The 27,391-nt window shown below is 34.8% G+C and overlaps 2 protein-coding genes across 3 annotated transcripts; both read left to right on the forward strand.

The window, feature by feature from the left end:
* Window positions 1-12,536, forward strand: LOC105107442 (probable manganese-transporting ATPase PDR2). The gene is made up of 21 exons (XM_011001366.1): window positions 1-465; window positions 553-645; window positions 2,150-2,352; window positions 2,995-3,067; window positions 3,212-3,384; window positions 3,470-3,641; window positions 4,104-4,208; window positions 4,322-4,432; window positions 4,535-4,621; window positions 4,707-4,889; window positions 5,273-5,323; window positions 5,414-5,539; window positions 6,807-6,886; window positions 7,730-7,838; window positions 8,263-8,391; window positions 9,127-9,192; window positions 9,335-9,406; window positions 9,898-10,049; window positions 10,188-10,299; window positions 10,382-10,498; window positions 10,991-12,536. The coding sequence occupies exons 1-21, from the start codon at window positions 214-216 to the stop codon at window positions 12,089-12,091; spliced, it is 3,567 nt and encodes a 1,188-aa protein (XP_010999668.1). The 5' UTR covers window positions 1-213; the 3' UTR covers window positions 12,092-12,536.
* Window positions 12,537-14,532: 1,996 nt separating this feature from the next.
* LOC105107443 (protein DYAD) lies at window positions 14,533-18,601 on the forward strand. Of its 2 annotated transcripts, none has more exons than XM_011001367.1 (9): window positions 14,533-14,690; window positions 15,769-15,851; window positions 15,950-16,433; window positions 16,527-16,910; window positions 17,000-17,057; window positions 17,146-17,229; window positions 17,340-17,689; window positions 17,877-17,988; window positions 18,067-18,601. In XM_011001367.1, the coding sequence occupies exons 2-9, from the start codon at window positions 15,833-15,835 to the stop codon at window positions 18,160-18,162; spliced, it is 1,587 nt and encodes a 528-aa protein (XP_010999669.1). In that variant the 5' UTR covers window positions 14,533-14,690; window positions 15,769-15,832; the 3' UTR covers window positions 18,163-18,601. The 2 variants fall into 2 exon arrangements, with proteins under 2 accessions (XP_010999669.1, XP_010999670.1); XM_011001368.1 differs by lacking the exon at window positions 14,533-14,690 and adding an exon at window positions 14,741-14,998.
* Window positions 18,602-27,391: the final 8,790 nt, after the last annotated feature.

A 27,391-nucleotide genomic window follows, 5' to 3' on the forward strand; every position in this document is an offset into this window, starting at 1 on the left:
ATGTCTCAAATTCGTTACTGAGATTGATAGTTGTCCTGATAGAGTTTCCTCCACTAACCCGACCGAGTCACAACTCAAAACTCTGAGTCGCAACCGATTCCGATCTCCTCTCAGGCACCGCTCTCTCAGCCCAATTACCACCATGCTTTACGCTTTAGGGTTCTGATTTGAGTTGCTTGGACTGATCAGGGTTTAATCCGATCCTGGACAGCGATGGTGTTGAGGTTTAATGTAGGAGGGAAAGTAGTGGAGAGAGTGGATTTGATAAGGAAGAAGAAATGGCCATGGAGATTAGATATTTTGCCATTTGCAATTTTGTATGCGATTTGGATGGTAACGATTGTGCCGAGCATTGACATTGTTGATGCTTTAATTGTTCTTGGTGGACTCATTTCGATTCATGTTCTGGCTTTGCTTTTCACTGCCTGGTCTGTTGATTTCAAGTGCTTTGTTCAGTATAGTAAGGTAATATAGCTGTTAGCGTGTGTTTGGTTCTGGATTTTGGTGCTCTGGTTAGGGTTTTGTTTTGTGATTTGGGGGTTTTGTGTTTAGGTTAATGATATTTATGCTGCGGATTCATGTAAAGTTACGCCGGCGAAGTTTTCTGGTTCTAAAGAAGTTGTGCCATTGCATATTCGTCAAGAAGTAAGGGGTTTTTTTTCTTTATTTAAGTGGAAATGTATTTTTTTTCTCTATGTTGGTAGATTGAACTGATAATTGGATGTTCTTAGTTGATGTAGGATAATAATGGATTCATTTTGCAGATTGTTTTTTCGGGGGTGTGAAAAATGATGTTAACTATAGAATGATAGAAGAATTGTTTGCTCATGGTGGTGATGGTATTTGAGCTGTTAGGGAAATGTAGTTTGTTGTAAGTGGATTTGATGAAAGTTGGGTGATTTTTGAGGTGGTGAGGATGAAAGCTAAAAATGGATTCACTTCACGAATTGTTTTTTCAGGGGAGTTAAGGATAGAATTGAATGCAATGCATGTGCTGGTATGGTGGAATATTTTTCATTTGATTTCATATATTTTGAATGGGAACAAATGCTCAAATGGGCAAAAATCATTTTCTGAAATTTCATGGTGCGGAAGTGGGTCATCTGGCTGGAGTTTTTATCGATGGCATCTTGTGATTTTTCTGAACTTTGGTAGTGGAGGGTTTGTCTACGTTGATTGGTCGACGTAGTGTCTCAAGCTGAATTAAATCAGGACAATGTCCTAATCAAAAAGTTTAAATTAATAAACTTCTGTTAACCTTTTTATGTCATGTTTAAAAAATGCCATTATCATCATTTTGCAAATATGCTTGTTTCTAATGTCATATGACTTTTTCAAAAGTATTGCATGATTTGAAAAAATGAACTTTGCAGTGGATGGTTTACCTAGATTTGACTGCAAAAGATACAACTTACATTTGGTGATCCTGTGGAAGTTTGTAGCTGATTTATTTCACTGCTGGAGTTGCAGACTACAATGTTTTAGGGCTTTAGAAATTGAAAACACAAGTCTGAGAGTATATAAATTAAAGAAAAAAGAAACAAAACTACTAACACTAATAGATCCACTGGGGTTTTAAGGAATCACACTCCCTGATGAGGAAAGTATCACACTCTCAAAGTAAAGGGCAGCACATTATTCATAATAATTTGTTCATATTCCATTGAAATACCATAAGCATATTTATATCAGCTTGAGTTATTGCTAACCAGTTGGATTCCTATCTAAGAAACATAAACAAGTCACTAATTTAATGACTAAGAAAAGAAATAAAGCAGGAAAATAAATGTCTGACCATACCACTAAATTTCCTGTGGTCTAGGAAATTATAGAATTGCCCTTGACCATACTAACTAGAAACGGCATCTGTGAAAATAGCTTGAAAAAACTTAAAACCAACTTGCATAACCAATCATCTAGGCTTTTATCTCACTCAATTTAAGCTTTGCTGAATATCTCCTTTTGTCCCTTGCTTGAATATGCACCCAAAGTCAAATCTAAATCTGTAGGCAGTATCAGGAGTTGAGAGTAATTTTATTGACTATGTAAGATTAATCAATACTGAGATTTCTAGTTTATATGGTTATAACTTCGCTTTATCACCCACTCTTTGTTTTTCCCTGAAAATTTCCTTTACTTGCATGTATAGTCAGCAGCATCCTCAACTCCAGGGGATGTGGAAGAATTCTACTTTGATTTTAGAAAGCAGTGTTTCATCTATTCAAAGGAGAATGGGACATTTCGCAAGCTTCCTTACCCTACCAAGGAAACATTTGGCTACTATCTTAAAAGCACTGGCCATGGCTCTGAGGCTAAGGTAGCTGCTGCTGCTGAGAAATGGGGACGGAATGTGTGAGTTTTTTCTATCTTTCTGTTTCATTCATTTGTATGTCCAATATTTGTGATCTATAAAATTAAGGATACCAGAGTATATCAATCTTGTCATGGGAAAAGGTCTCCCAAGTGTCCTTCCATTTCATTGTTAACTGGTTCTTTCCTTGTGGGTTGTAAGTTTGTTTCTTGTTTCCAGTGTCTCTGTACCAGTTATTTTTCTGGATATTCATATCTAATAACCTTGCAGTATTAATGGTAATAAATGAACAGTGGGACTAACTTTTGGTTGATGCTTGTTAAGGATAGCAAAACCAAATTAACTTTTGAGAGATTTTATCATTTGGAATGACAATATTAGATTCTAGGTTCTATCAACTTCTGATCAAACTTTTTTTTTTTTTCCACGTTCTCATTTAAAACTACTACATCAAATGCATTTAATTTAATCCCTTGTATATGGAACTTAATTGCTGGACTTTTGATATCTTGAATTGTTTGTCTATTAGATTTTCTATGTATTAAATAAGGATTTGGCATAGCTCTTTCTTGTCCCTGGAATGATGTCATGATTTTTTCATCGTGCCTGAACATTTGAAGCATTGTTTATCTGTGTTTTTATTTTGTTCCACTTCTTGATTGGGATTGTTTATGATTTTATAGATTTGAATATCCGCAACCCACATTCCAAAAATTATTGAAAGAGCAGTGCATGGAGCCTTTTTTTGTATTTCAGGTTTTGTCCTTAATCCTCATCCTTCTTCTCTTTTTCTCTATTATTAGGACTCTATTTCAACTTGTATTATTTTTTTATGCTCTACCCTTTTTATCTTTTCATTCTGACATTCTCCTTTGGCTTTTGCAATGTGTATCTGTATAGGTATTCTGTGTGGGGCTTTGGTGCTTGGATGAATTTTGGTACTACAGCTTGTTCACCCTCTTTATGCTGTTTATGTTCGAATCAACAATGGCAAAGAGTCGGTTGAAGACTCTAAGCGAGCTAAGACGTGTTAGAGTGGACACCCAGACTGTAATGGTGCATCGTTGTGGGAAGTACGTATTTTTTATGTGATTTGAGTGCTTTTGTAAATCATAATTATGGTAGATATGTGGAATCATGCCATCAACATGATTTTAGGTGGGTGAAACTCTCTGGAACTGATCTTTTACCTGGGGATGTTGTCTCCATTGGACGCGCTTCTGGTCAGAATGGGGAGGACAAGTCTGTACCAGCTGACATGCTTCTATTGGCTGGAAGTGCCATTGTGAATGAAGCCATTCTCACAGGCGAGTCTACTCCCCAATGGAAGGTAGTCTCTTTTCTGTTTTCTAATAAATGTTGTTTTAAGAGCTTTTGAAATGTGATTATCTGACACTAGATTTGGCATGTGGGTGAGGATCTGGATGGAGGTTTTATGTTTGGGTTGTTGTGCTTTGTCAAATAGGCTATTTTATTGTTACAAGCCCTTCTTAAAAAAATGTGACAGGCCATTTGTGAGATTTGTGTTCATTTATTAATGCTTGTGATTACAATGTTCTAATATGAAGCCTAAATTTTTTCATATAAAAATGGTTACTGCAATTGAATAATATTTTGTTTGCAGCTTTGTTAGACTGACGTGATGCTCTTTTATGTTTTGTCTCTAACAAAAGGATAAAGAAAAGTCTTTTTTATGCTAACCATTATCTTCTAGGCTGCTGGGTTTTCATATTTGGTAATTTTTTAAATCCCTTGCTTCTTAGAACTTCCAACAGCGGGATTTTTTTTTTAGGTTTCAATCATGGGTAGGGGAACTGAGGAGAAGTTATCAGCCAAACGTGATAAGAACCACGTTTTATTTGGCGGGACTAAAATATTGCAGCATACTCCAGATAAGGTTGGTCGTGTTAATTAGCAACATTGCTTATTGAATTCTTGAGCACTTCTTTTCCTTGTTTTTTTAGTGTATTTACAGTTTCAACTGATACCCTTAATTCTTCATGGACTTAGACCTTTCCCCTAAGGGCTCCTGATGGTGGCTGTCTAGCTGTTGTTCTACGGACTGGGTTTGAAACGAGTCAAGGGAAACTGATGAGGACCATTTTGTTTTCCACAGAAAGGGTACTTAATTTAATTCTTAGTTGAGTAAGGTTTGCTGAAACTTTCTTGAGACATTTTGATTCTGGTCCTCCTTTAATTATCTTTTTATTATACTTGTTGAAGGTTACTGCCAACAGTTGGGAAAGTGGTTTGTTCATACTATTTCTACTTGTGTTTGCAATCATTGCTGCTGGTTATGTGCTTAAAAAGGCAAGTGATGTTTTTTTTTTTTAATGAGGTACTATTAAGCATACTGTACAATTTGCCCTATGCTAATGGGATTTCCTTAATGCAGGGATTAGAGGATCCCACAAGGAGCAAGTACAAGCTTTTCCTAAGTTGTTCACTTATCATAACATCTGTGATTCCACCTGAGCTGCCAATGGAATTATCAATAGCAGTTAATACATCTCTTATTGCATTGGCTCGGCGGGGAATATTTTGTACTGAACCTTTTCGCATCCCTTTTGCAGGAAAGGTAAGTTAACTCAGTCTGATGGTCATCCTTTCCTTCAATCACTACTTTTCTCATTAAATCAGCAATGTTGTTTACTTTTCTGAAATGAATTGGTTGCTGTGCCTGTTTTAGTTGGGTTGCTATTCCTTCTTTTGCTTTCAAGATATGATAAAGGTCTTAGAGTTAGTGTGTCTTAACAAGAAACTGCAGTCTATTAAAAAACCTGAACACATTCCTATTAATATCAACTCATAGACTCGTACAGTACTTGTTATGACAAACACTTTTTCTTGTTTGTATGTTGAAGCTGTTTCCTTAATGGTGATCAGGGGCACAGTGAATGTTAGTGTCTGTGCTCCTATATTTTAACTTATATTAATTGCTATCATCATTTTTGTCTGCAGGTTGATATATGTTGTTTTGATAAAACTGGAACACTAACATCAGATGACATGGTATGCTTCTCACATAATGTGTTGTTATGCGCATCAGTTTATTGATATTAAATTCCTTATTCAAATTGCTTTCTTCCTGTTGGTTTGCAGGAGTTCTGTGGTGTTGTTGGGCAGACAGAGAGTGCAGATTTAGAAACTGATATGACCAAAGTGCCTGTCTGTACAGCTGAGATTTTGGCCTCTTGTCACGCATTGGTGTTTGTGGACAACAAGCTGGTATGCTTACATAATTTTTGGCATACTGTTCCTAGAATCTCTGAATTTTTGGTTGTGAGCCACTTTCCATCAGTTCACCTTTACATTTGTTTTTCCTTGGATGAAAGAAATTTAGTTGAAATGCATAAGATTACAGCATATAAACAACGTTATGGTATAGTTGAATCTCCTTATGTTGTAATTTTCATCTATGAAGATGTGCACATTTTACAAAGGCCTGTATTCCCATAATGAGTGTATCACCTGCTGCCTATTCCCCCCACTGTACTCTTCCAGCTGATAGAGAAAAAAATGCCTCTATCGATGTTTGGATTCAAAAATTAGGTTTTATTCTATTACAGTGGCTCAGATAAAGTTTATTTTAATACACCCTAAACTTCACGGTTAATAAGGTTTCATTTTCTTATAATAAGAATTTGAGCTGGCTCCGCTGTGTAACTTATGTAGTCATTTGATAAATAATGAACTTGGTTGGCTTTTTTCTTGCCTGTAGAACTTCAAGGCTTGCATGAAATTAACACTCTTAAAGAGGTGTTTGCTTCTTTTTTTCTGAAGGAAATCGAAGTTTGAATGAGATTTGAATCATCCTCTTCTTGATCCTCCTTTGATTGTCACAACTAATAACTGGACTCAGAATCAACTTTGAAGATCTATATATAGATACCTTCTGGCTCCTAACCTTTTTGACAATCAATTAGAAGCCAAGGATGGAGTTCAAGCAGATTTATTATTTCACATTTCAATACTAATTCTGGATTTTAAATGGATGGAAAATGTAAAAGTAAAAAGGAGGGTATGGTCAGTCATCAATGCTAGGCTTTGTTACATAGCCCTGTAAAAATTTTGGTGCATCAGGTTATTAGGTTTGTATCCATTATCATCTTATCATTTTGTTTTATTAGCTTCCGAGCCTTTCCTCCTTTAATGCAGTGTGTGAGCTGTTTCTGCAGAACACATCTTTGAGAGAATGAAACATGAAATGATACTGCTTGGAATTAGTCTCATTGAGGTCTTCGGAAATTAGCTGCTAGATTTTACTGAAAGCACCATATAATTCAGCGTTCTTCTCTATTTTCTCCCACTAGAAAAGCCAAATTGCATGCTATTCATTGTCCTTGATGCATCGTGAAGTGCCCTGCTTGTAATGTTTTCCAGTTAGCATGAGCAAATTGTTTTCTGATATTAGCATCTGTGTGACATGGGCTAAAACCCCTCTCAATATGTTTATTGTCCCTTGATAATATTACACTTTCATAATTGCTTGCAGGTTGGTGATCCACTTGAGAAGGCTGCGCTGAAGGGAATAGGCTGGAGTTATAAATCTGATGAAAAGGCCATGCCCAAGAAGTAAGTTGTGGAAGTGCTCTATGGATTCATTTGTATGTATGTAATGTCCTTTTCTTGTCTGCTTAATCTCTGACTATAATATATTTTGGTTGAGATCTTTTATGCTCCTGATCTGTTAACAAAATCTCTATATTCTATTGCTATTATAAGAAAATGAATTGAAGGGAAACAAGTCATGAGAAAAAAAAAAAAGAAAAAAAAGAAAAAAGAAAGGAACTTGATTGCAGGCAATGATGAGTTTGCACTATAGTTTGAGTTCATTTTCATGTATTGCTTTTTGTTTGGAACATTCTTAAATTTTCTAATTATGGTCCAAACTAGCTAATCAGAGAAGATCACTCAGCTATTAAGTTTCAAACTGGTTTTCAATTCTCACATAAACAGACAAACTATCATGTCTATTGGGATTCCTCAGATGAGCAAGTCTGAAACAACTAGCTGGTAGCTAGCGGGGAAGACAAATGGTTTCATGACAGTCTTTTTTCATAACAAACTCTGGATCGTAATCCAATGAGTCAGTGTACCAGGCTACCATCTACTCTAAGAGGTCTATAAGGAGGGAGTTTCAATGTGTTAGATATATTGGTTTATTTATTTTTCTGAGTGCATGAAATTTGCAGTTTTCCTCTGAAAAATTATATTTTGACAAGTGATAAATGTATTGAAAATGCTAAATGGAGGTAAACCGTGTAGACATGAAGTATGTACTAATGAGGACATGAAATGGAAAAAAATGAAAGGACATTCAAGACAGATCAAAACATACTCCAAATCATTCTTATGCTTGAGGGTTTTTTCATTATCAAGTTCAATGCAATTATTTACCATTCTTATTAATTGCAGAGGAGGTGGTAATGCTGTTCAGATTGTCCAGAGACACCACTTTGCATCCCATTTGAAACGAATGGCAGTCGTTGTTCGCATACAGGAGGAATTCTTGGCATTTGTGAAGGTCAGTTGGTTGCTTATTGTTTTTGTATGAGTTGATGTGCTTGAGCAAATTTGACTAGCAATGTGCAGATTTAGGTTTATTGACCTGTTTGTTTGTGCAAATGTGTCTGCAAATATTTATTTTGTTTTTAATTATTTCAGTCACTTAGTTGGACTACTATCATTTATTTATTTTTATTTTTTTCACAAAGGAGCATATTGGAAGCTAATCTAATCATGGTCCTAGGCATCAACTGCCACATGATGACAAACATTTTGCAAATTCTTTGCCATCCCAACATTCTTATTTGTTGCTTGACTATTGATCATTTTTTTTTTCCTTGTCTTGCAAATACAATAATATGAGAAATACAATAGCTGATTTATAGCAGGCTCTATCTTACTGTCCTTAATATAATATCATGCTGTTTTTTGGGTGTTTTTAGGGTGCTCCTGAAACAATCCAGGATAGACTTGTTGATTTGCCACCGTCATATGTTGATACATATAAAAAATACACACGTCAAGGGTCTCGGGTTCTGGCCCTTGCTTTCAAGAACCTTCCAGACATGACAGTAAGTTTCTGATACCTTTTACTTTCTTCTCTCCTTGATGTTTACTTAAATAGTGAGTAGCTTCCAATTTGATTTTGGCTGTTTTATGTACTTGATACTTGGTTTTCTGACCTACCCTGGAAAAGGGTTGTTAGAACCTACTCTTCATGAAAGAAATTATTATGTCTTGCTGCATGCACATCTAATATGACTATTGGATTCCCAATGTTATTGTTTTGTTATTCATAACGGTAGATGTTGAGGGTACATTGAGTCAACTGGTAAATACAATTACGGGATAAAACTGTACCATCATTCATGTGAAAGTATTACATCTATTTCCACTCGTGTTTGTTTTCTTTGGAAGGTCACATTGAAGTACATGGCTTGTGCATCCCTGGAGATTTTAGGAATGTGAAATTTACATATTTGTTGTCTTCTTTTTAGTTCTCTCTTCTCTTTATTGCATCAATTTAATTCTCTATAATGCCAGTTTTGAAACTTTTGCTTTTACCCTGGTCAATTCAAGCGGCAAATTGTCCCAGGTAGTTAAAATGAATCTGTCATTTTTGGAGCAATAGTTACTGTGCAAAGTTGTATTCTAGTGTGAAATGCACATCACCTATTTGTTCCTGTGATGAAGCATGGGGCTTGCTTTATTTGGATTTTCTCATTATATAAAATTGTTTAATGTGTATTCATGTTAAGTTGTTGTATCCTATCTTGTTTTGTTTTGTTTTTTTCTTTTTCATGAAGGTTGGTGAAGCTAGAAGCTTGGATAGAGATGTAGTGGAGACTGATCTTACATTTGCTGGCTTTGCTGTAAGCAACAAATCCTTCTATCTTCTTGTAGTAGTTATATCATTCCCCACCCAAGACCCAAAAAAAAGAGCTCTTGTTTAATTATTCACTTATTAGTAGTTACTTTCTGTACTCTTGTCATCTTACATGCTGGTAATAACAGGTATTTAACTGCCCTATAAGAGCGGATTCAGCTGCTGTTTTGTCAGAATTAAAGAATTCATCTCATGACTTGGTAAGTGGCAACTTTTTACTATTTTAAGTTGGCTGAATCTAAACTTGATGGGAACAATTTGTTTATTCATACATGTTAGTTCATGGTTGCTTGATGCAGTATAAAATACTTCCACTGATTGTTTTGTTAAATTATTAATGTTAATATTTTGTTATTATTTAGAGATTTTTATGTCTTGTAGGAATAATTACAGTAATAAGTTGCAGTGTAGTGTGAAATGAACGTCATTCATTTGTTCTTGTGATGAGGCATGGGGCTTACTTTGTCCGGATTTGCATGTACGCTTAAGTTGCTTTAACCTATCTTTTGTTAGATGTTAAACTTCTTTTTAATGGATTCAAGAAGCATCCCTTGTGGGTTTAAGGGATTAGCCTAGTGGATTAAGCACAATATTTCAGTACTCAATAAATGGAATTTGAGTATCTGCAATTTTGAAACATTCCTTATTTGATTGAAAATAGCGCTCTCATGATGTTGTTCTCTATTGTCAGGTGATGATCACTGGTGACCAAGCTTTGACAGCTTGCCATGTTGCTAGCCAAGTGCATATCATATCAAAACCAGCATTAATTCTTTGTCCATCAAGGAGTGGACAGGGATATGAGTGGATATCGCCTGATGAAATGGAGAAAATTAGTTATGGGTAAAGTTATTATCTCTTGAAAAGTGGGGGTAGTCTATTTTGATGCTTTATGCTAAATACTGATAGCCTGCTTGCTCTTTCTATCAATTGTAATTTTTATTCTTTAGTCTGAGAAAAACAAAATGCAATTAATGTCAGTGACAAAGAGGCTGAAGAATTGTCAGAGACCCATGATCTCTGTATTGGAGGTGACTGCATTGAAATGTTGCAACAGAGTTCTGCTGTTCTACGAGTCATCCCTTATGTCAAGGTTTTAAATCACATTTTTGTCTGGGTATCATTTTCCATGATGGTTTCATCTTGATGATGCATGTCCATTATTATGGTTTCAGGTTTTTGCAAGAGTTGCTCCAGAACAAAAGGAACTTATCTTGACCACTTTTAAAACAGTTGGGAGGATCACTCTGATGTGCGGGGATGGAACCAATGATGTTGGTGCTCTAAAGCAGGTAAGTACACCACTTTCATTTTTTGAGTAAATAATCTCTCCAATTTTATCATGCACGTATTGTTTCTGGATGTGTGGATAAGAAGTTCATAGCTAATTATTAATTGATCTTTGGTTTGAAGTTCAGTGATAATAAATGCAAAAACATTTGCCAATTATTTGTGCACGAATAAGTTTGGTAAAACGCCTTTTAATTCGTACTGATCATATTCTTGGATGGTCATCCCTGTAGTCCACGAAACCAGGGTTCTTCCTTTTTCCTTCTTAATTACTATTTTAATTTTTGGACCAATTGAAATTCATTATTTCAGCTCAGGTAGGATAGACCTCCTTTAGGGATGCATATACAACTGGGAAGATAAAACAAGAAGTTTGGCATCTAAAACTCGTTTAGTCTTTATAAGGAAACAGCAATAAAGCATTATAACTGTTTTCACAGTACCAAAACCAGAAATTGCAGGAGAAATATAAATATTTGATACATTTTTTTCAGGCCCACGTAGGAGTTGCATTGTTGAATGCAGTGCCTCCAACACAAAGTGGAAACAAGTCATCAGAAACACCTAAAGATGGAACGCCCAAGCTTGCAAAGTCAAAAAAACCGAAGCCTGAAGTTAGTAATTTAAATGGAGAAAGCTCTTCTAGAGGTAAAGCTGTATCAAGATCAGATTCTGCTAGCCAATCATCTGGTAACCGTCATCTGACACCAGCAGAAATGCAACGACAGAGGTTGAAGAAGCTAATGGAAGAGATGAACGAGGAGGGTGATGGTCACTCAGCCCCCATTGTCAAGCTCGGAGATGCCTCAATGGCTTCCCCCTTCACAGCAAAGCATGCATCGGTTGCCCCCACAACAGACATAATTCGTCAGGGTCGAAGTACTTTAGTGACTACCCTCCAGATGTTTAAAATACTTGGTCTTAACTGCCTTGCTACAGCATATGTGCTGAGTGTCATGTATCTGGATGGCGTCAAGCTTGGTGATGTGCAGGCCACAATCAGTGGCGTCTTCACTGCTGCCTTTTTCCTTTTCATTTCCCAAGCACGGCCCCTTCCCACACTTTCAGCTGAAAGGCCCCACCCTAATATTTTCTGCTTCTACGTCTTCCTTTCTCTCATGGGACAGTTTGCTATCCACCTGTTTTTCTTGATGTCGTCTGTGAAAAGTGCTGAGAAATACATGCCTGATGAATGCATCGAGCCTGACTCTAATTTTCATCCGAATCTTGTCAACACTGTTTCATACATGGTGAGCATGATGCTTCAGCTAGCCACTTTTGCTGTGAACTATATCGGTCATCCTTTCAACCAGAGCATCACAGAAAGCAAACCGTTCCTATACGCCCTCCTGGCTGCTTCAGGTTTCTTCACAGTGATCACCTCTGATCTATTCAGGGACTTGAATGACTGGTTGAAATTGGTGCCCTTGCCACCAGAATTGAGGAACAAGCTTTTGATTTGGGCTGTTCTCATGTTTCTGAGCTGCTATACATGGGAGAGGCTGCTGAAATGGGCTTTCCCTGGTAGGATTCCAGCTTGGAAGAAACATCAACGGTTGGCTGTGGGCAACGTAGAGAAGAAGAAACATGTCTGAACCCTGAACCCGGAACTGGTATACAAGTCACTAAATTTAGAGAATAGCATGGATAGGAGAATCAAAATGATATAGATTCATCTTTCCCTTGATATGTAACAAATATATATATCCCATTAATTTTGATTACATGGTGGGAATTTTGTCTGAAGATGACCCTATTTTACCATGGAGAAGGATGAAGTTCTCTACCTTGATTTTTGCCTCTTGAGCAAAATATGAGGCGTGGAATAGGAGGTGAAATAGGAGGTGAGAGTCTGTGCACTGTTTCGTAATTCCGACCTTCAAACTATGTTTGCATTCTTACAAGTTGATTTGATATGGAGACTGCTGCTTCCTTCTTCCTTCAAATATTTTATACCTGTACTCCCTTACACATACTTGCAATTGTAAAGATATTTTAAAGAACAGATGCTTATGGGCGGTTGATGCCTGATGACGATCACTGGTGCTTGTTATCTCCAGAATTTTTTTTCTTGGTAAAAAATAAATATTTAGCAAATTAGCTCAATTTAGTCTTTTTTTTCTTTAATCTAATAATACAATCCTTGTTAGAAATGGCATTAATATGATGTTTGTTTTTGCAGTTTAATTTATCTTTCAAAGTTTTTTTAAATTGGTTTTTTCTCAAATGTTAAATTGATGCTTTTAAAGGGTGTTTTTATGACTTTATTATATTGATGCAGAAAGTAAAAAGAAAAATATAAAAAATATTATTTTGATATATTTTTAATTAAAAAATAATTTTACAAAAACATTCTATAGTATATTACCAAAACATACTTCTGGTGAGTGTTTACCTAAGCTGTTAAAACCATGTTTCACTAATAAAAATAAATAAAATCAAATTAATGTTTTTTGAACTGTTGAATTCTAATTTAACGGCTCGTGAATCTTGAAGAATGAGAAGAAGCCAGCAAAAAGCCTACAAATTTCTCCTACCCGGGAATTGCCATCAAAACGTCTCTCTCCTACAGGCTTCTGCAAATCCGTTCTTCTTTTTTGACATCAATGGACAGAGCCCCACAATAGGATAACATGACAGTGATTATTTTTGTTTTAGAAAAGTATTTAATAAAAAAAAGTTAATTTCTTAATGTTTTCTAATAAAAAAATAATTTAAAAAAATAAAAAAAAATATTTTGATATACTTTTAAATAAAAAATACTATAAATAACAATTATTTTCATAAATTAATTTGATTATTTAATTCTTATTCAAAACAATATTGTAATTGACATAAATCAATATAAATTAATTTTTTTAAAAAATTGACCGGGATCTTGGACTGCACTTAGGTCTAAAAACTATGTATAAAAGTGTAATATTTTGACTAAACTATTATTTAGTCCCTAATTTCTCAGCTAACTAATCAATAGATCCACTTGGTTTTTAAAAAATCCATGTATGTTCTTATCCTCTTATAAGGTAGTCCAAGAAATATCATCTTATTCTTAACCTAACTTCCCACAATACAATTGAACATAATTGTTGAGGACCACACCAAACTGGCAGTCACAACCAACTTAAATTTCAATCTCAACATCAGCAATGAAAAGATGATTGTGAATGGAAGGAAGAAGAAGAAGAATAATGTTGCAGTAATAAATTTGTAAAAATGCAGAATGAAAAAATTGAAATATTTTGAGTTAACTGTTTTTAGTCTCTATGGTTAAGCAAAATAATCAATTAATCACATCCAAGTTTGTGTTCAAGCGATCTTATAAAAGATTTTTTATTTTTACATTCTAGATTCAAACCTTTGTGTTTATATTTGTCTTCTTTGCGGTATCTTATTTATCTAATAAGTTTACAAGATATTTAATGAATTTAAAAATTAATTATGATACATGTAAGTTGATATGGACACTCTGAATTATTAAAAATAAAAAAATTAATTAATCACTTTAATCTTAAAAAACTGACATTAAATCCCAATATTGGTCGTGCTCATCGATGACCTAGTTCTTTAATTAATTGCACATTGCAATTATTTCTTGCTTCAGTATCCTCATTTTCACTCAAAATTACCCTATTTCACCTATTGTAAACAATTGAGCATGTTTAGCAAGGCCGTGCTTTTGATAAAAATCACTTTTTTTGCTTTAATTTTTTTAATGTTTGATAAAAAATAACCATTATTATAATAATAAACTTGCTTAAAATTAAAATGTCATTGAAAGGGTCTCATCTAAATAATTAAAAATAATTCAAATAAAAATTATTTAACTAAGGCATAGGTTACATATTAATATATTAGAGTAATTAGATAACAAAGCCAACTAGGTTAATTTTTTTTATTTTTTAAATTCAAACCCCTAGCCCAAATTAATTTTAATAACACTAACATATGATTTTTAAAACTCACATAAAAATATTTTATTATTTAAAAGGCTAAAATAATGGGGGGCATTGGCGGTTGGTTTGGCTAGGGTTTTAGTATTATTTTATTATTTCGATATTTATTTTTCTTGAAAAAACATTTCTCGTTAAGGCTACAGTGTCGGCCCTAACACAAACAAACAAACACCTTCCAGACTCTCTTCGAAATCTCCATAAACCCATCAATCAGACACCAAATTCTCAACAACACACTAAGGTAAGCATACCCTAACTGTTTCTTTCTATGATCCTTTTTGTTCCTGCGATTTTTCTTCCCTCCTTTTCGTGTTCTTTTTAGGATTTCTTTTAACAATGTCTTCATGAATGTTTAAGGAAGAAACCCTTTAATTTTGAGATAAAACCCTAAACCCTGATTTTTGTTTTGGCTGCTTCGTGCTTTGGTTTCTGAGACGGCGTGATGGGGATAAGGGCATGGGGTTTCTGGTGGCTTGGTTGTGAGGAAAAGAGGAAAGTAGAGGGGAATGGGTTTGGAGATCATGATTTTTTTTTCTAAGAAATAAACATGTAAAGAAAAATAAATGGTGGTTTTTGTTTTTATAGTTTTTTGAAGGAGGGTTTGTTGGTAGGGTGGGTTCATGATGCTTATGGAAGTATGTGAATGATTTTGAAAATGCTGATTGCGAGGTGTTTTGGAAGCTGTTTTATTAGTTTGCATTGCTTGAGAACTTAAAGGAATCTTAGTTTGATGTTTTAAGTGATGTTATTGTTGGACTTAAAAGCATTTGCCTTTTGTTTTGGATTTCGTGTTCTCTGAGTTGTTTTGTGATGCATTTAATTGTTTTTTTTATCAGTATAAATGTACACACGTGTGTATGTATGCATATAAGTTTGGAAGAAAACTGTTTTGTCGAAGAATGTGGACACTGAAAAGTTTTGAATGCAATTACTGATGTGTTTATTGTTCTTTTTTCTTTCCTTTGGGTTTCCTTGCTCAATGCATACTTACAAAGTGCAACATATTTTAATGTTTTGATTGCTGCTTTTCTCTTTTTGTTTGGGGTATGTTTACCATGCATATGACATATGATTGAACCTGATGGCTTCTGCTTGGTGAAAACTCGCAAGATTTCATTATATATTGTAGGAACCAGCGTACTCATGTTTGTTTTCAAAGTGTTTGATGGGCGGCATTGTGTGCATGCTTGCGCATCTATATGAAGAGTAGTTGATTTTTAATCTAACAAAGTCTTTTCATGCTGTGTTTTTCATTCATTGAGAGCGGGGGGCAAGGGGTAAACGTGCTTACACTGTATTTTTTTTCTTGTGTTTTGTAGGTAGTTTGAAGGGAAGCTTTAACTATAACGTGTGCTTCTGGACGATGGGATCGTGTGCTTTTTGATGTCGCAGTCATACAAAGGTAGTGGAAATTAAAAACCCTGTTCTGTTGGACTACTGGATCATATGCATGGAGTCAGTTGTGTTTTTGAGGTTTTCATTGTGATTCATTTCCTGCAGGTGCTTCAGAATCGCCCGAAAGTTGTGGCAGTGGAGAAGAAAGTACAAGGAAAGGGGCGTGCTTATTGGAGATAAAACGCACTGGAATGGTACAATGGGGAATCAGCAGGCATATTGAGTTCATTGACAACAATCCACCTCCAGGGGAAAATAACCCTCAACTTCCATCTCCCATTATCAAGCATGGACAGAAGAAGCCTCAACTTCCATCTGCCATCACCGGCCATGGGAATAACCCTCAATTTCCATCTGCCATTGTCAAAGAAGAAGTAAAAGATGATGAAGCTATGACAACTGAGTCTCTTGTGTTGCCAGAAGCTAAGAAGAGGAAGCATCATGCCCTTCAGGAACCCAGAGAAGCACGAGCTGTGAGATGTTCTAAAGCAAAGGAAACTAGCCTTGTTTATAAATGTAAGCAAATAAAGCGTGAGAATCCCATATCAGTAAAAAAGGAGAATGTCATGGATAGATGGTCAGTAGACAGGTACATGGTAAACCATTATTCTTTTTCTTCCTATCAGTTGGGTTGACACGTCATATGGTGCTTTTTGAAGTGAATGGTGTTTCTGTTTTGAAGGTATAATCAGGCAGAGAAAAGTATGTTGGAGGTCATGAAGGCTGAGGGGGCAGTGTTTGAGAAACCCATTTCCCGGTCAACACTGCGAATGGTAGCTCGTAAACACATTGGTGACACCGGGCTCTTAGACCACCTACTGAAGCACATTGATGGTAAGGTGGCACCAGGTGGCACTGAGCGGTTCTGTCGGTGTTATAACACTCAAGGGAAAATGGAGTATTGGCTGGAGAGTGCTGACCTGGTTAAAATTAAGCAGGAGGCTGGAGTACCAGATCCAAACTATGTTCCCCCATCCTGGTTGAGGCCTGGTAGTGTTGCGTCACTGGATTCTGTTTCTGCTGAAGAATTGACTCTGCTTAGAGAGGAAATAGCAAAAATGACGAGGTAAATAAAGACAGTACTAGAATAAAAATCTTAATTATTTAAGCTTAGGTGTGCTGTCTTCCTTGAATAATGAAGTCTTCCTCTTATAGGGATATGGAGGAGCTGGTATCCAAGAATCAAGAGCAACATCAAGCTAACCATGTTGGGGTAAATTTTGAGTTACAATCTGGAGTAAATGAACATAATTATTAGGATTGCTTTATAGGGCTCCATTTGAAGTCTGTCCTTTCAACAGGATATTTACAAGGAATTTGCGGAATGGAGAGGTAAGACAGACCAGCGCCTGATGGAGATTTCAAGTTCTTTGGGTGGTTTGCAGGTACCACAGGAATACCTTATCTTCTGTTTATTCTTTCTTCAACTTCTGATGTACTTTTTGCACCTGTCAGTGTACCTCAATCAATTGCCCTTGAATTTTCCTTTGGACAGGGAAAGTATAAGGAGATGATGGCATGGAAGTCGAAGATTGAACAACAACTCAAGGAAATCTCAAATACACTAAGCAGCTTGCAATCATCAAAGCAATGCAATACCCTGAGTCCAGTTTCTGAAAGATGGGAGGACTGGTTGGAGAGCACCAATTTGGATAATATTCAAGGGGAAGACTTTGCACCTTGGCTAGAGAACATGGATTTGGTTAATGTTGGGTATAATGCCTCAATGAAAGAACCCTACAATGCCTCTCAACTGTGGTTGAAACCCTGTGATAGCCCCTCTCAGGAGCCTGTTTGTGCAAGAGAGCTGGAGCTGCTCAAGGAAGAAATGGCCAAAATGAAAAGGTGATAATTTTTTTTCTTGTTTATTTATTTATTTTTGTAAGTAGAGGACATAAAATTTCAATGCATAATTTTGAGAAAAGGTACAGAAGGCTATGTGTTTGAACTATATCTATCTAAACACCTCTCCCTCAAAAAGGATCTTTATTAATGATCTGAAGTTTGTTGTGCCCTTCTGTGCTATAAACAGAGATATGCAGGGGGTGGTACCCAATAGGATGGAGGAAGATAAAGCTAATGTGACCTCAGATTCATCTGCCACGGCCAATTCCAAGACAGAACTTGACATTTCATTTTTTCAGGTGACGTTTGACAACTCAGATTCATTTTTTCAGGTGTATGAGCTCAATTAAACACACGGTTCATATACTGCTTTGCAGGAAATGTTCAAGGACTTCGGAAAATGGAGAAAGAAGATGGAGCAACAGATGCTTGAGATTTCCAATGCTGTCAATACTTTACAGGCATCAAAGTAATACCTCTACCTCTCCTGAAGCCTTGACATGAAGATAGGAAAGATAGGATGTTAATGATCTTTTGTTCCATTTTGAAGAAACCCAGTTACCCATAGAGTGGCAGGATTAGATATTTAGATACTGTACAGGCTTTACAAGCTAAAACAAGAGCTCTCGCTGATTCCAAATCATCCAAAGCAATAGGACCGGCATCTGACCTTTTGACCACCAAATGAACCAGCTTACATGAACCATATCTTATATATGAGATGCTAATTGTAGAGATCCCGCTTTACTGTTCTTGGGATATAGATGAAGTTGGACACCTTGGAGTGGATCCTTTTTACCGGCTACTTAGTTATAGAAGTTTATTTTGTTTAGGATATGGGATTGTAATGGATTAATGACTATTGCTCTCCTTTATTTTCATGTTAATCTACTGGCAGCTCATGTTTATCCTCTTCTGTGTCGGCCAAACCTGTATAATTAGTTATTACAATTTGTTAGAAAAGAAGTTGGATGTCATCATTGTGGGATCTTGTGGTCAGTTTGCCCGATGCTGCATGATCGCACATCGGTGCCTGTTAGCTTTATTGGCCGTAAAGTAAACCAATAGGCCAAGAGAAGGGGCAATCTGCTCGATGTGTGCGCTTCTTGTATGTAATTTAACTTTTGTATGATTTGAGACGAGAAAACAGGACATAAAGCTGGCCTTGGTTCACGTTCATCGGGACTAGGTTTGTATCTGCGGCTCCCTGGATGAGAGACCCTGAGTACCTGGTGTCTTGTGAATTTATATTGTTGCAGAACAACTCAAGCTTCTAATATGGAGGAGCTTATTGTGTGGCTTAAATTCAATTTGGATCGTATTGCAGGCATGTGGTCAAGTTTTTAAGTTTTGGAATCAAGAATCAAGTGAAATTTAGAAAAGGAATCATATGGTCTCTGCTTATAATAAACTTTCTAGAATTACTTACCATTGCGAATATGAGGTCTGAACTGGAAATTATTTTAACCACTGTATACGTTGAACTATAAGCTTATTGACAAATGATGTTCAGGAGAATTTGAATCTAAACTTTACTCTTTCATATATGTTTGACTATCATGTAAGAATTATTTAAGTAGCAAAGAAAGTGAACATGGGATCTCAAAGTTCTTTTATATTTTTTACATTTCAGGTTGTTATATGAAATAGAATATGAAAGAATTGTCTCAATCTAGAATTAAAGATATTAAATAAGGTATTAAGAATAACTTTATATTTCTCTAATATATATTATTAAGTGAAAGTTTTTTGAATTTTAAATTTTAATAAACTTAGACTATTTTATGTTTAATTTTATTATTTATAATGAAGGTGATAAAATTTAAATTCGTGACTATTTGATTATCAAAACTTTAATATCATATCAAAAAACTATATAATACAATTGAGCTTATTGAAACCAAAAGTTCTAAGTATTTGAGTGAGAATTTGATACTACTAAATGAGAATTTGATCTAAGCCTACTAGATGATCTAAGTTTTTATGTTTTTGGACTTTAGGTTATTTCCTAGCCTATTTAAGGGTCTTGCAAACCTCTTTAAAAGGTAGCCACCATATATTTAATTTTTAGAGAATAAAATTGTGAATTTAGAATTCATACTTGCAACTTTTTTCGCTTATTAACATTCTAGTGGTTTGTATGCTATTGTTGTCACATTAGCTTTTTATACAATCATCATCTCATCTAAAAAATTTAAGTTATTTGATGAGTTCTCAAACCTTGTTTTATATTACTCTTTAATAGAAAAAACATTGCTCGGTTTTCAAAAATTGAAGAAATTGAAACCATTACCAGTTGAGAATCTTTTGTGAAGTCCTTGCAAATTCAATTTATGGCATCTGTTTATGATGACTATGAAATTACTTATCAACCTAAAGTAGGTTACTACGATATGAAACTATAAATCACAATTCAAACAAAGTTCGAGGATTATTTAATTCTCAGTATTTAAGTTTCTTCTTAGAAAGGCTGAAAAAGAAAATCAAAATTGGGATTAATGATGATAAATTTTTATTGTCATAACTCAATTCTGGGTTATTCCCCTAAAATCATCTTTTTTCAAAATAAAAATAAAAATAAAAATAAAGGCGGACAACGTGGAGAATGCAGGCCGGGAAATCAAACTACAATTTTTGGAGGAAGTTCAAGGCCTAATTGTACCCTATTGTGCCCAAAAATAGAGAAAAAAAAAGCAAATTCAACATCAAATTAAATGATGATTGGATGAATTTGCATAAAAATTAAGTTTAGGGACATAATTAAATTTTTAATAGGCCAATTTAATTTAATCATGGGTCAAATTGAATTTTAATTATGTTTAAGAATTAATTTGAGTCCAATTAAAGGATTTAATTAAGTGCAAGGACTTAATTATACTTTAAATGGGTCAAAATAATTTTATTTGAGGCTTAATTGGTGAAAAATTAAGTTTGGAGACCTAATTATGGCTTAATTGAGAAGATTGGAATTTTAAGAGACCAAATTTAATTTTTACCAAGTTAATTGGTAGAAATTAGGGGTCAAATTGCAAGAAAGTTGAAGTTTAGGGGTCAATTAGGGGCTAAATTGAAGAAATCCAAGACTAGGGATGATATCACAATAGGCGTGTAAATTTAGGGCTCCAATTAAAGTTCATCAGAGCCTTAATTGAAAAATTTTAAGGTCACTTAGGGGTTCAATTAAAGCAATTGAAAGTGAAAGGACTGAAATGAATTTTGACAAAAACAAGATTTTGGCATTGTTCATCTTTTTCTTTAAATCCCTGAAATAGCTGGTCTGGTTACCTACTTTGCAGTTGTATGTAATATACCTAATGTCCACCAAATTTGCCAAATCTTGTACAAAACTAATCACCAGACATCCTTCTACGTCAGGGTATGGTCAAAACCGGCTCACTGGAAAATAAATGGACGTGGCACCACCCCAAATAGGCCAACTTAGGCAGCCTGCAGCTGCAGATTTGACAATTTGACAGTGCACCATGCCTACTTTGAGACAACGGTTAGGATCGTTTTCATTTGAATCAAGGGCTGAAATTTTTCTCCAGTGTAAAAAAGATTTCTCTCTTCCATCTCCTATAAATAGAGGTGGATTTGATGGCCAGAGGGAGGAAAAAATAGGGTCCAAAGTCAGCCAAACAATTTGGCCAATTTCTGCAAATTTTCTTCTTTCTTTCTTTCTCCACCATGGTCTGCAGCCACCACCACCATCACCACCGGTCTTTCCACTATAGGAAGTCAACTCAACCACAAGCTAACCACCAAGAGCCACCATCGATTTCTCTCTCCTCTCTACAGCCTCTTGTGCGTGTTTTTTTTCTTCCTTCTTTCTTCCTCTTCCAACTGCAGCCGCTGCAGCCACCTCTACAACTGGCTTCAGGTTGCCCTCCCATGCCAGCCAGCCATAACCGCCATGCCAGGTGGTCTGCCACCCTTCCCCTAGTCCTTTGCTCTTCCTTGTGGAGTTCCACTGTTTTGAATAGTGGAACGTGAATCATAATTTTTTTTTAATAAATCTAAAAATTTAAAGAAAATCATTTAAAAAAAATTATGATTTTCTTGTATATTTTTTTTACCAAATTTGCATAATATCAGGTTGTGTATTTACGTTGTAAAATACAAATTTAGTATTAAAATACTTTCCTTCGAAATTATAAAAAATTCTAAACATTTTCAAAAAAAATATTTTGTTGCATACAGCCAAATCCTAAAATTTTTCCAAACATGTTTTTTTATAAAAAACAAAATTGCATCTTTTTCATGTTTTTTTTTTAAATCGAAAAATGGATAACATAACCAGTTTATGATTATCCATTAGGATTTGACCAACATGTTAAAAAAAATAATTTCAATGCTTTTTTTTTTTAGAATCTAGATGTAGACTTTAATATTTGTGGGGTGTAACATTATACGATAAAGTACACTCTGAGGTATTAAAGATAGAAGATGTAAATAAATACGATGTTAAAATTCAGACTTTAGAATGGTTAGGATTTAACCTGATAAGATAGAGACTTTCTCATGAAGAGAGATTTGCCTTGAACCTTAGAAAAGATCAGCGAATAGAAACCTGACTTAGAAAAAAACAATCAAACAACAATGCAGCTTACCTTAGGTAGGGTGCACTGAGGGTGATGTGTCTTCCCCTTGTACAACTAGTCCCATACTCAGACTCACGCAAACCATAGGTTCCTAGTGACCATAATATTAGGCGGCGACTTTTGAACATTAATCATAATTTTATGATTAAATTCAAAACCTTTTCCAACACATAACACCTCTCATTAGGAGGCACGACAAGAGCCTTCACCGCCGCTAGATGCTCGCGCACCCCACGACACTTATAATCTTGTTGTGGCCTATAGGCTAGCCCGAATGTAGGAGGAAAATCTAATGGTGGTTTATTGAAGATGGAAGCCTAATACCAATGAGATTCAAGGGAAATCCACTTCCTTAGACCAATCTAAAGTTGATCTAAAATCTACTTTATCAGTTCAAAAACTAATATTGCCTTATATAAAGGAAAATAAGGAGAAAGGCTCATGTTTCAAATGCAATAGCAAGTGGAGTATGAGACACAAGTATTCTTAATTGAAGAGGTAGAAGAAGAAGATGAAGGTTATGCAAAGGTCAGAGACTTAATTGATTTAAAGGAGCCTTTAAAAGTTAATAAAGGAGAAGAGATATTCATATATGCTATGATAGGGATTCCTAATCAAGTTTGTCATTTCTGTTTTGTTTGACATTTTTTTTTGTAATGATAAATTTTAGTTTTAGAGTATTTTGGCATTTAATTCTGAGGTCTTACACTTTACATTTTATATATAAATTTCAATTACTTCAACGTACATGATTTCAATTTAAATTCAAATAAAAATTAACTTTAAATTATACAATACAAACACAATATTTATTATCTAAATATAATTTCAAAATTTAAAACATTCTTAAATTGTTAAGAATAAAACCTAAAATGAATTTTAACTTAAAATAATTCACCTTCACCATAGTCATTTCTAAGTGTTTGCTTAAGTAAGCTAGTGAGACGAGCCACACTTGCTTTCAGATACTCTAAGTCTTATTGGAAATAAACGTCATGATGTGCATGCTCTTTGTCTTCTATATTTCTCAGTCGAAGTTGGGTGTTGTAGATTCTTTGGGAACTTATATTTTAACCTGATGCATATATGTATATATGTTATTTACAATGAATGGATGCATGCGTATGGATGCAAATGTATGGACATACACATTGGGTATGAATGGCAAAAACCGATGTAAAATGAATATTTAGGGAGTTATGCTCTAAGGGAAGGTTCTATAGTCATTACATGAGGGTAAACTTTCTACCTGGTCTTAAAAGGTCTATCAACTACCCAGTGACTACTTTACATAAAGGCAATATAAGAGTTTACAAGAAATGATTAAAGCACAGTGTGATCGTTGTTGCATGTGTACAACGTTATGGCAATCGCCCACCACTCTCATCATCTTTAGGTGTGGTAAGTCTATCTATTTTAGAAAATATGAAAAGACAATGAATTCTTATATTTTATTAGTGGAAAAATGAAATGGGAGTCGCCACCTAGTATTCTGGTCACTAGAAACCCTAACTAGTTTTAGAGATCGGATATGGAGACTGGTTGCGTAAACAAAATGTATTAGCACCCTAAATACACCCTACCAAAGGTGAGCTACATTATTTTATTGTCTGATAACAAATCTAAGGTCTTATCATGTTGGTTCATCTATGGTTCAAGAAAAACCCTTTTTAGTAAGGAGGTTCTTATCTTATAAGATAAAACTTAATCGTTCTAATTTCTATAAAAGAACTATCTTTTTAATATTAGAAATATGTTTTACATATAAATTCATAATCCTAGATATTAAAATAAAAAAAAATATTTTTTGATTTTGTTTTTGAAATATTGGTCAAGTTCTCATGACTTTAATTAACTGGTTATTAAAGCCATAATACATGCTAAAAGATATATTTTTTGAAGTTTTCTTTGTTGTATAAAAATACAATATGATTTTCCTTTTTTTTTTTTTAAGCTTTGAGAGACTTGGCCATATGAATAAAAAAATACAAAGAAATTTCTTTTTTTATGTTTTCAAAGTTTTGACGAAAACTAGATATTTTAATACTAAATTTGTATCTTTACTTTAAAAAACAGACCGATATCAATCAAAATAGCATAAAACAAATACGTGGGGAAACCACAATTTCTTCAAAAATATTTATTTTTGAAAAAAAGAAGAAGAAATGAACTGGGCTGAACCCAACCTAATTGTAAGGGCTGGGCCTGTCTTGACTCAGTTACAAGGCCCAACCCCCTATTTTCTATTAAATGAACCAAAATATTTATTTTCCTTCTGTTCTCACCTTCCTCGTTTCTCTGTCCCTCTCTTCCCTTTCCCTCCCTTGTTCTCCCCTGCTATTTTCGTTCCTTTTCTCTTCCCCTTTCTCTCTCAAAAAGCTATTTGTCTCTCTTCTCTCTCAGTTTCTCCTCACTTTCTCTTTCAAAAAAATCCTTCTCTCTCCCCCTTATTTTCTATTCTTCCCTCCTTGTCTTTTGCTCCTTTTCTTTTGTTTTGCTTGAGCTTTACTGATCTCAAAAACAAACTCCCCCTCTCTGTTTTCTATTCTCAATGAACCTCCCATGTCTCCTTTCTCAAATCATTCCTCCTTTCTCTATTTTTTTTCTTCTTCCCTATCTGTTATGTTCGGTTTTTCCTCCTTCTCTTTATCTCTCTCCCTCTATTTATAAATAGGAAGAGAAAGAGGCCACCCTGCCCTGTCTTGTCAGGGTGCAGGGCAGGGTGGCGTGGGGTGGCTTCTGCATAGCCTCCCAACCGCTGCGGGGTATGGCCTTCCTTCTCCTTTCTTCATCATAATAGCAGGTGAGTGTGGGTTTAGGTTGTGTCATGTATTTTAGGCAAGTGAGGGTAGAGAGAGGGAAATAATGGGGTTGTAAGGGCACAAAATAGCCTCTTCTTCCCTTGTCTCCTACACGTTTAGTTTAGGGGAAGAAAAGGACTTACGGTAATATTCAAAACAACATCGTTTGCTTTTTTCTCTCTTTTATTTTTTAATAGTATATAAAATGAGGCCAAAATATATCAATTTTGAATTAGTCCTTCAATTTCTATGTATTTTTTATTTTGGTTTTTGGTTTCAGATTTCTTTAACAAAATCCCTAATTGACTATCAAACTTCAATATTTATACAATGAAACTCCTGATTTGATCAAATTAACTCTTAAAAAATTATAATTTGACCCTAACACTTAATTTCTTCTAATTAAAGCCTAAATTGACTTTTAAATCAACTTTTTCTTGCAATCAAACTCTCTATAAATTCAATTAAACCATCAATAAATTCAATTAAGTCCATAAACATCTGATCTTGAACTTTTCTTTCTTAAATTGAATTTTCTTCATCAATAAAGCTCTCACCAATCCATGATATATTGTCAAATTCCCATCTTTATATTTTTGAACCTCCTCAACCAATGTTTAACCATTTTCTAGGCGCTCTGACATATGTTTTACTGCCATTACTTTTATATATTTTTTTATTTTCTCCTTTTTATGTTGGGGACCTAAAAATGGGTTACAACAACTGCCATTACCGAGTAAATACTCAATTCATAGTTGAATGTTTAATGAATTTGAACCTCTATTGAAAGTCATGAGGCAAACTACTACTCCCAACCTAATCTAGAATTGGGTCTACTCGAGAAATTAAAATCATAAGGGCATTAACCTATACCCAATGTACTTATGCATGAATAAAAATAAAAATGCTAAAATAGTAAAAATACAAGCTAAAATTAAACAGACCAAGACAAATAGGCAAATAATCAAAATAGCCAAATAATCAAACAAGCAAAGCTTAATCCAACAAAATAAGGTGTTCTCTAGTGGAGTAGCCATCCTGTCACGGGGTAATGTTGAACTGTGCACTTTGAAATGTGGTGCCTCTTTGAGAGGGGTTGTTGTTGGGAAAAGGAAAAAGGTTTTTGAGTTTAATCATAAAATTATGATTAAGATTCAGGAGTCATCACCTAGTATTAAGGTTACTAGGAAACCTATGATCCGCAAGAGTCTAAGTAAGGGACTGGTTGTGCAAGGAGAAGATGCATCACCTCTAGTGCACCTTACCTAAGGTAAGCTATATTGTTGTTTGATTGTTTTTCTAAGTCAAGTTTATATTCGTTGGTCTTTTTCTAAGGTCCAAGATAGATCTTCCTTCGTAAGAGAGTCTCTACCTTATTGGGCTAAAATCCTAATTGTTTTAAGGTTCAAAATTAGCATCATATTTATTTTTCACTTTGTATCTTTAATACTTGAGAGTATACTCTACAGTGTAATTTTACATCCCCAAACATTAAAGCCTACACCTAAACCGTAATATAAAATGAACAAAATGACTAGTGAAGTTTTTTTTTTTATGTTTTGGTTAAACCATAACAAATAATCATAAACTAGTTATGATATTTATATTTTTGGATTTTTAAAATAAGAGAAAGATGTAATTTTTTGTCTGTTTATAAAAATATGCTTGAAAAACTTTTAGAATTTGACCGTATGCATAAAAACAAAAAATTTTTTAAGGAGGAAATTAATTCAAAAAAATTTGAGATTTTTTTGGATTTTTTAGAAACATGTTAAAGAAAACTAAGTATTATAATACTAGATTTGTATCTTATAGTACAAATATACAGCTCAATAGTATACAAAATTGATAGAAAAACATGCTAGAAAGTAAATTTTTTGATAATATTATATTATTAATAAGTGGCCCAAAAAGGTTTTACCGATATTAGCCCAATAGATTTGGTTCCTTTCTTTTCTTTTTTCAAGTAGGTTAGACCCGCCCAACCTAGATAGGGGGGGTCAAATCAAGTCCAACCCACCACCACCAATTCATTATATTACAGAACGTGAACAATCATGTTTTGTATGCAACCAAAATGGTTGTAGGTTGCAGGGAGAAGAGAGGGATGGAAGGAGGAAAAGCTCACTTGGAATAAGAGTTTCGGTTGTGATCAAGAGGTTTAGTTGGTGGCTTATAAGGCATTGGTGGAAGAAATGGTGGTTAGCGTCAATAGTAAAAGGAGGGAGAAGAAACTTACAGAGGAGGGAGAGAGAGGAGCTCGTAGTGGCTATTCTAAGGTCGATAAGAAGATGAGTTGG

Source organism: Populus euphratica, unplaced genomic scaffold (assembly GCF_000495115.2).
Source record: "Populus euphratica unplaced genomic scaffold, PopEup_1.0 scaffold161.1, whole genome shotgun sequence".
In the NCBI taxonomy this organism is placed as follows: Eukaryota; Viridiplantae; Streptophyta; class Magnoliopsida; order Malpighiales; family Salicaceae; genus Populus; species Populus euphratica.